The following is a 9,254-nucleotide window of genomic DNA, read 5'->3' as shown; positions in this document are numbered from 1 at the left end:
GGGGGGGGGTAAGGGGTGGTGGGAGTACAGACTTGGGTGAATGGAGACAGAGGGAGGACAGAGAGGAGGGGTCGGGTGGGAGTAGGTGTGGTAAATCTACAAATAGCTGCGCTCTGCGCCTGGCATTTGTTCACTTAGTTTCCCTCCCAGTTGCCCAGTGGGACAGTTGGGTCTCAGCACCTCAAGCGGCTCCATCAAATCCACAAGCCAGCCAGCCATGAGCAAGTCGTACTCCGCTTCAGCCCAGTCTGCCTCTTCATACCGTCGCACCTTCGGCTCCGGCGTTGGTTCATCACCAATGTCTTCCCTCTTCTCCTCTGGGGGAGGCCGCAGCTCCTCTTCAAGCCACATGTCTTCCAGAGTCTACGAGGTCAAGAGCTCTGGCATTCCCTCTTTTTCCGGCTACAGGGTGTCCTCTGGTGCTGGAGGAGCCGGGTTCGGCTCCTCTACAGCCATGCGCACCTATTCTGGCGAGAAACTCGACTTCAACCTGGCCGATGCCATGAACCAGGACTTCCTCAACACAAGGACCAATGAGAAGGCCGAGCTTCAGCACCTCAATGACCGCTTTGCCAGCTACATCGAGAAGGTGCGTTTCCTGGAGCAGCAGAATGCTGCACTGACCGTGGAGATCGAGAAGCTGAGGGGTCGCGAGGGTCCCGGGCGTGTGGCTGAGCTGTATGAGGAGGAAATGAGGGAGCTGAGGAGGCAGATAGAGGCCCTCTCCAACCAGCGTGCCCGAGTGGAGGTGGAGAGAGACAACCTGGGTGATGACCTGCAGAAACTTAAGCTGAGGTAAACTGGGATGGATTGAATTGTACCAATGTGTGGGTGAATGGATGAATGATCAAAAAGGTACTATAAATTAAGTTATGTAAAGCCACTGCATTTGTATAAGTATGTATTTGACACTGATATGTCTTAGGACTTTAACAATAAGAGTTCCCAGAAAAGAGGTGTACTTTGGCAGGAGTGGGCGACAGATTCTCTTGCAGAAAGATGAACAACAACTGTATAATTTAGAGTTTAGTTTCTGATACATGGTACTTCTGCCTACATCAGAGGCTCCCAAGCTTTTTGGCCTGTGTGCCTTTACAGCAAAGCAATTTCTACTCCGCACTACAAACACATCTATGAGTTGATATTCCCTTCCCCGATTGTTTAATTTCAATAGTTTTTAGAAGCCGGGACAGCTCATTTTTTTCTCTTTTCCAATCTTGGTAATCATCTTGTGATTTTAAAGATTTATCTCACGACTCCTCAGAGGATTTCAACCCATAGGTCGGTAACTGCTGCTACACATTAGAAGAACAGAGTTGACACATTGCTGGGTGTTGCAGGTTGATAAATTGAGGAGATATGGGAAGCAGGAGAAGAGTAAGAGTGAGTAGAGTGTTTAAGGTAGTTTTCCTGATGCAATAAAATGGAAAAGTTAAAAACCCCAACATGTGGCTTCCATGATGACTTACTGATTTCCAGAGGTGTCGCGTCTCTTTTGGAGGAAAGGGAAAGAAAATAACAAAGAAGAGATTTGAGAATATGCTCACTTTAATGAGTGTTACGGTCCACCAACTTTTTACCAAGGTATTTTATCATTTGTTCACAGGAGACGTAGCAGGAAAGAAAATGAAAAGAGAGAGAGAGAGAGAGAAAGAGACTTGCAGACTCATAGGAATAAAGATGACAGACCGACAGACAGACAGATAAAGTTTCAGTCAGACAGACGGTGGAACAGCAGTCAGACAGAAAGAGAAGTAGACAGATGGAAAAAAAAAAACAGATGAACACTCACAGCCTGTTATGTGTGTGTGTATGTGTGTCTGTGTGTGTCTGTGTGTTTACAAAGAGAGAAAAAATGAACAAAAATTTCAAAAAGACCACCAAACACATGTAGCTTGTGTGTGTGTGTGTGTGTGTGTGTGTGTGTGTGTGTGTGTGTGTGTGTGTGCATGTGTATATGTGTGAGTCACAGAGAGAGAGCAAGAGTGAGAGAGAGAGCTGTGATGTGGGTGTTTCGCTGAATTGTCTATTTGTAGCTACTAGGTCAGCTCTATGAATTTAGAATTTCTGTCACTGCAACAGCAAGAAACATCACTTAAATGTAAGTGTATATAGAGGCACACACACACACACACACACACACACACACACACACACACACACACAAACACTCACTTTCTCTTTATCAGCCCTTTTTAAATTGTTGCCTGTAGCGAGTGAATCTTGCCAAGGCACCTGCTGCTCCCACTGATATCAAAATACTCACAGAAACCTCCCGCCTGCCAACAGTCACAATGCCTGCATGCAGACACACACAGGATGATGGCAGAGTTTAAAGATGGCACCTGCATCTCAATTATATATTATAAAAAAGTTATCCTACCATTTTTTTTTCTTTTTCCTGCAAGATACTTTGCTGTACCAGCAAAAAACCATATAAAATGCAAAAAATAAAATGTTTTTGCCGCACACGCGTCAGCAACTAAAACAAGACACTGCAAGGACTACAGGGCTGTTAACGGGAATAGCACAGGTGGAAAGTGTGAAAATATGTTCTGCAGAGGCACTATGGGGCTGTTTAAGTATGTATAATATGCTAAGTGCTGCACTGTTCCAATTAATATGAAAAAAAGAAACAAAATTTGCATCTCTACCTGCAAAGCTATTTAAATTAACATTTAACAAACCTTAGAATAAGCAGAAATTACCAACTAGTGACTCCTGAACCAGAGACACTTTTGCAGTCTGCATTTTTTACACTTTTCTACACTTCCCAGTTGCTCAGGCGGCATAGTGAAATGCTAATTCTGGATACTGTAATAGCCGAGGGCAGACCTCTGTATCTTCCTCAATGTTACCCTTCTGACTCTGACAGTGTGAGAGCAGCTGCACTGCAGCTTTAGGACTCAAAGGGCAATGCACAAGTACGTGTGTGTGTGTGTGTGTGTGTGTGTGTGTGTGTGTGTGTGTGTGTGTGTGTGTGTGTGTGTGTGTGTGCACGTGTGTGTATGGGTGTGTGTGTATGGGTATGTGTGTATGGGTATGTACAAAATAAACATTAGATTGTGATGTGTCATTGTCCAGTCCAGTTCTAGTCTTATAAATTTACAGGCAGACAAAAAGAGCTGAGAGAGTTTATCTGTTTAGTAATTGGTCCCCGAGGAAGAAACTATTCCCTCAAGCACAGTTGTCTTGTTTGTATGCACTTATGTTTCAACTTTCCTGTGTCTTTTTTGCCCTCTTCCTCTTTTCCTCTGCTGCTCTTGACTCTCTCCAGACTGCAGGAGGAGATTCACCAGAAGGAAGAGGCTGAGAACAACCTGTCTGCTTTCAGAGCCGTATGTCTTTATTTCCATAAAATCACTCCAGTATATTTCAATCTTTAGTCATTTTCTCCTCAGAGCTTGAAGCAAAAAGTGAGGTTTTCCCTCAGTCTCATCCTTAGCCTGACACAACTTTCCCTTTTATCTCTCATCAGCCACTTACTTCATCTCCATTGCCTCTCAATATCCTGTTCTCGCTGCACCTTTTCACTTTTTCTGTTGGTTGTCTCTACAATTTTTTTGTGTTTGTATCCAGGATGTTGACAATGCTACTCTGGCCAGGCTGGACCTGGAGAGACGCATTGAGAGTCTGCAGGAGGAAATTGCCTTCCTCAAGAAGATCCATGAAGAGGTTTGTTGATCTGACTGTAAATTTCTTTTCTTGCTGCCTCCATTGAGGCCGCCACACCTACAGTAATATGTCTATGTACTATGTGTATCATCAGGGGCGGTGTGTATCATATAGCAACTCTGCGTGAAGATATGCTGTAATATCAGATCTGAGCCTCTGTAGGCATGCAGCTCCCCAAGGGATCATATGTTTCACACTTGAACACACCCCCTGATGTTAAAACATATTTATCATGCACATTCACTCATTGTCGCTCTTCTTCTCTCTAACCTCTTCCTCCCAATACAAAAAATGTACGAAATTATACATGCAGCTCTTAAGCAGAGCAAAAGCAATAAGTGTCATGGCAAAATTTGTGCATGTTCACTTGCAGACATCAAAGGACATAGTCAGCCACACAGTCAGACACGTGTTGGCACTCTTGAGGTCCCTTCCTGTCATTTTGTCTTCCCTGGCTCCACTTTGACCTCTCAGAAATGCTGAACTGCGGATAGGTTAAAGAGAGAATGTCAGCTGTTGTGTGTGTGTCTGTGTGTGTACGTTTGTGTGTGCATGTGAACAGATGCAAAGCTATTTATAGCTTTTGGTTAGACCAGAGGACAGCTGAGTGGGACCAAAGCTTACCAATTTGAAGCTTGCAGTTTTACACAGCCCAAATCAGCTCAGTGCCATTCTGGATATCCAATAATATTTTAATAATGTTGCATCAGTACACCACTGGGGAAATTAACAGTCTAACTTTTTGTGCAGATGATACATGTTGATATATGTTTTAAGAACTTGCAGTGTCAAGTTAGTGGGAAAGTGTTGTGGTTGTGAGAGGGACGAGGTTTAAATGAGAACCTTGCTCAGTTTCTTTATTGTCAAATTCCTCCAAAATCCATTCTTTTTATCTTTCTAACCCCGCTGTTATTTTCTCATTTCTCTTGTCACCTTGCAGGAGATCCGTGAGCTGCAGAGCCAGATGCAGGACACTCAGGTCCAGGTCCAGATGGACATGTCCAAACCCGACCTGACTGCTGCTCTGAGGGACATCCGCATGCAGTACGAGGGCATTGCCGCCAAGAACATCGCAGAGGCTGAAGACTGGTACAAATCTAAGGTATGGATAAAGCGCGCGCGCACACACACACACACACACACACACACAGATAGTCTCTTTCAGATGTCACACTGTCTAAAACCTCATCCCCTCTCCCCTCAGGTGTCTGACCTGAACCAGGCCGTGAACAAGAACAACGATGCTCTGCGTCAGGCCAAGCAGGAGAGCATGGAGTACAGACACCAGATCCAGTCCTACACCTGTGAGATCGACTCACTCAAAGGCACCGTGAGTATTGACTTCAACTTTTCACACTTTATTCCAATAGATTTAATACATTTGGTTTATTTTCTCTTTACTACTCTGTCCCAGTCCCAACTCTAACCTCATGTCTCGGTCCCCCCCTGTAGAACGAGTCTCTGCTGCGCCAGATGAGAGATATGGAGGAGCGCATGTCCCGCGAGGCCTCTGGTTACCAGGACACTATCACACGGCTGGAGGAAGACATTGCTAAGATGAAGGTAATTAGTGTAGAGATTTTACACAGACTTCTTAGTCCATGAATCCACTAGATTTTAGAAAGCAGTATAAAACAGATACAAAATTCATGATGTTGCTGTTGGTAATAATTGACTAGAGCTCATAGACTGAGCCACTGCATCACTGATTAGGAAAATTATTGAAAGCAATCTTGACTGCAGCTGAAACTTCCAGTGGGCGCACTGTCTGTGTTTGTGATTTCAAAACAGGATCATTGATGTTTTTCTAGTTGTTTTTTTTGTTTTTTTTGAGAGAGAGAGAGAGAGAAAAGTGTTTGAGCAGGCAGTGAAAACTTTTATGAACTGATTTAAAGGATGATATGGCCCGCCACCTGAGAGAGTACCAGGACCTCCTCAATGTGAAGATGGCCCTTGATATTGAAATTGCCACCTACCGCAAGCTGCTGGAGGGAGAGGAGAGCAGGTGGGTGTTTGTGTGTGTGTGTGCTGTTCACATTCGAATGTGGGTAAAGTTAGACAATATTAGTCCAAAACTGCCAATACTAAGGCTATCAATCTGTATTAATCTGTATATATATATATATATATATATATACCTATTGTTACTGACCTGTAATGCTGCATCATGTGCTCATCCTGTTTACAGGATCACCACCACTGTGCCAGTCCAGTCTGCCTATTCTTCCATTGGATTCAGAGGTAGGAAAAAACACTACACATTCTTTCCTTCGCACAAAAATACCCACAAAATCCATTTTACATTCCAGATGAGTCAATGAGGGCATGAAAAAGACTAATTATAGCTTGTGACTGTATATGGTAATTGCTATTTTGAGGCTATTACATGTTGCATATCTGCAGTGTCACATTCTGACCACTGTGTGGTGATATGTGACATGTCAAAAACCCCTATGGCTCTTTGATTCACAGAAGCAATCATCACAAAGCCACGAATCAATAAACTCACAACTTAGCCTCTTCATTTGATGTATTAACAGTTGGAAAGTGCCATTCATCTCTGCCACTACCTCCCGATGTCCACTAATTAGAAACAATGAAATATAATTTGAGATGATGTAAGGGGTGCAGCCATGATTCATTAGTACCAGTGATTTTGTATATGAGTTTGAATATTACACTTTTAAGTGGAAGTCATACGAGCTCTGCATACTGTTTGATGACTCTCATCAATGCTGATCAACTTCCTAAGAGCAATACTGAACTAATGTCAGTATCTTCAAGATAAATGAGCTTTGTGGAGCTGCAGCAAAGCTTAATGTGATGAGTCTATGAACGAGTGTGAGAGCTGTTTGAATGTGTTCTCACAGAGACCAGCCCTGAGTCCCAGCATCAGCGCTCATCAGAGGTTCACTCCAAGAAGACTGTTCTCATCAAGACCATCGAGACCCGCGATGGAGAGGTTTGAGCGCACACACACACATGCACACACACACACACACACACACACACACACACACACACATACATTTACTGCTAACATAAACCATACACACAGCCTTACAGTATACAATTTAATTAAAGTGTTGCTCCACAATGGCTGTTTTAGCTGTTGAGAGATGAAACTGATAATAATCCAGCTGAGTTGTTTTTATTTGTTACTGTATATTCTTATGCAGATGAAGTATTCTATGAGCCAGGGCGCTAGTGCTCAGTGTGTAAGTCTGGTTCCAGTGTCCCACCTACCACCTGTTCACTCTGGGTTTCAGCAAACTACCAGATTTTAAAAGAAAATGCCTCTGTTAAGTTTAATTTCTTCGCCACCTTTGCATTTCCATCTGAAATAGGCTAAAGTTCACAAGTGCATTTCACAGCATGGAGAAAAAAGGTAACAATCAGCAGGAGATGAAATTTTAGCCGCAGCAACATTTCTAGTCTCTGACTGAATGGCTGGGATCTTGTAGTTTGCACCGACCCTGTGTAGACACTTGGCAGCAACACTTCACACTGGCTTCTATGAATAAGCAACTTCACTGTCAGTGGTTACTGTTGCCCCCCTGCACGGCACTTCACTCCAAACAATACCTGCACTTAAGGGGCGAACAACAGTTGCATCAGTATCAGCGCATTTACTGTTGATAGAGAATACGCTCACATGATCTGCAACCCTCTGCAGATCTTAACATAGGTAATTAGTGTTGTTTGCTTCTTTTGTTACAATTTACAATATCTCTTTTTGTCTTCCTCAGGTGGTCAGCGAGTCCACACAGCACCAGCAGGACATCATGTAAACAAGAAGAGGCAACATTAGAAACACTATATATGACAAATCAATAAAAAAACAGTGCAAACATTTACATCTCCCTACCACCTACCTATTTATAAGCTGAGCCCATTTTTAGATACAGTTTGCTGACCATTTCAGCCGAAGCACAAAATTATATAAGTGAATGCAACCTGTAGACTTGTACATCTTTGCACAATGTGCTGTATACATAATAAACAGGATAGAGGCACTATGGAGGTATGAGGCACTGCCTGGTTTTAAATAAAAGCCATTCCAGAAATGTATACTTTGTTCATGTTACTTTCCATCTTTCAAAAACACCTGGATTTGTCCTACTTTGTCTGCTAATATGATCCAAAAGCAAAGATACAGTTTAAAATAACAGCACATCTTTCGTGTAGCTGTATTGGCCGAATATCTATAAGGACGTCTGCGAGGCAATAGACAGATCGATGGCCGTGAAATACTGTGGTCAAAAATAATAATGTACCAGTAATTTTTCACTGCACATATTCCAAGTCTTTCAGTGCAAACGCACAAGTATATGACTTGATCAAGGAGGGCTTTTATTTGTGTAACTGATTTAAGGAACGTGAAACGTTGGTCTAAGTTTGGAAATATGTCAGAAACACAAACATCTAATGAAGAAGGAACTCAGTCATGTTTTAAGTTTGAGCTCAGAAGCATGTGCTGGGTGTTTGATCGTATGTTTATGGGTAACCATGGTACGGTGCTTCATTGTGACAAAAGTCTCAAATAAAGACATTTATTATCACCATGTGTCACTTGAATTTGTTTGTATTTTGTCACAAATGAACGTCTTAGATTGTTGTTTTTGTCTGCACATAGCCCAGAGAGGATAAGTGCCTTTTCATTGGTTCCCTTATTAACTGTTTCTACCCACTGCATTCATCATGTGATGTGGACTGTATTAGGCTTCTGAAAGGATACAAGCTTTCCCAGCCAAACATAACACCCCTCTGTCAACATTTAATTCACTTTTGGAAAGAAAGTAGGAGTTGCAGTTGTGTTGAAATGATCAGTAACGGGACTGGTCTTGGTGCAGAGAAAAGTGAACAATGGCTTGTTAATGAGCTGGTCCCAGTCGTGCTTTGTTTCCAGCAGAAAGAAGATTAGCGCAGCACCAAGAATTACAGTCTGTGCAGTTTGTTTATGAAGTCACTGGACTGAAAATGTCAGTGGAGATAAAAAAGAAAGAAAGAAAGAAAAAAGCTAGGGTGGGGGGAGGAAAGTGAGAAGAAAGACACAGAAAATAAATGAGCATGCAAGAAAGAGAGCGAGAACGGGAGGGTGGTACAGAGAGAAAATGAGAAAAATAGAGGGGACAAATTGAATGAAAAGGTTATTCAGAGGCACGGGAAAAGAAACGAGAGGGAGACTTTATGAGAGATAATAAGGCACAACAAAGAAAGACGCACAGAAAGAAAGAGAGACAGAAGGAAAGAAAGAAAGAAAGAAAGAAAGAAAGAAAGAAAGAAAGAAAGAAAGAAAGAAAGAAAGAAAGAAAGAAAGAAAGAAAGAAAGAAAGTAATTTGTGGAGCCATGTTGGTCCTTCCTGTCTCCATCACTGTTTCCTCACACTGCTGTCAGCGGCAACAGCTTCCCAGTCATTATAGGTCAATAAAAAAGGGCAGCATGTTCCTCTGTTCCATTTCCTTCGAATGAAGCCATTTGACCTCTCTGACCCCTCCTCTGTCAGCTGGTCAAAGTGCATGTTGACAGCATTCATTCTGGCTTGCTTTTTGTGCCGCTTAAAGCTTTTTTTTTTTTT

The 9,254-nt window shown here is 42.6% G+C and overlaps 1 protein-coding gene across 1 annotated transcript; it reads left to right on the top strand.

Annotated features, from left to right (window-relative positions):
* Positions 1 to 123: 123 nt before the first annotated feature.
* desma (desmin a) lies at positions 124 to 8,237 on the top strand. Its single transcript, XM_023428600.2, has 10 exons — positions 124 to 795; positions 3,278 to 3,338; positions 3,580 to 3,675; positions 4,616 to 4,777; positions 4,880 to 5,005; positions 5,128 to 5,238; positions 5,571 to 5,680; positions 5,864 to 5,916; positions 6,546 to 6,637; positions 7,425 to 8,237. The coding sequence occupies exons 1-10, from the start codon at positions 218 to 220 to the stop codon at positions 7,464 to 7,466; spliced, it is 1,431 nt and encodes a 476-aa protein (XP_023284368.1). The 5' UTR covers positions 124 to 217; the 3' UTR covers positions 7,467 to 8,237.
* The last annotated feature ends 1,017 nt before the right edge of the window (positions 8,238 to 9,254 follow it).

This window comes from Seriola lalandi, unplaced genomic scaffold (genome assembly GCF_002814215.2).
Source record: "Seriola lalandi dorsalis isolate HSWRI2012SDOR001 ecotype SW California unplaced genomic scaffold, Sedor1 jcf7180002054881, whole genome shotgun sequence".
NCBI lineage: Eukaryota > Metazoa > Chordata > Actinopteri > Carangiformes > Carangidae > Seriola > Seriola lalandi.
Note: the sequence above shows the minus strand (reverse complement) of the source record. Positions and strands in the feature narration are given on the sequence as shown.

Coding starts and splice junctions, on each gene's coding strand:
- desma (XM_023428600.2), top strand. CDS start 218: ATGAGCAAGTCGTACTCCGCTTCAGCCCAGTCTGCCTCTTCATACCGT. Junction 4,778..4,879: donor AAGACTGGTACAAATCTAAG/GTATGGATAAAG, acceptor CTCTCCCCTCAG/GTGTCTGACCTGAACCAGGC. Junction 6,638..7,424: donor TCGAGACCCGCGATGGAGAG/GTTTGAGCGCAC, acceptor TGTCTTCCTCAG/GTGGTCAGCGAGTCCACACA.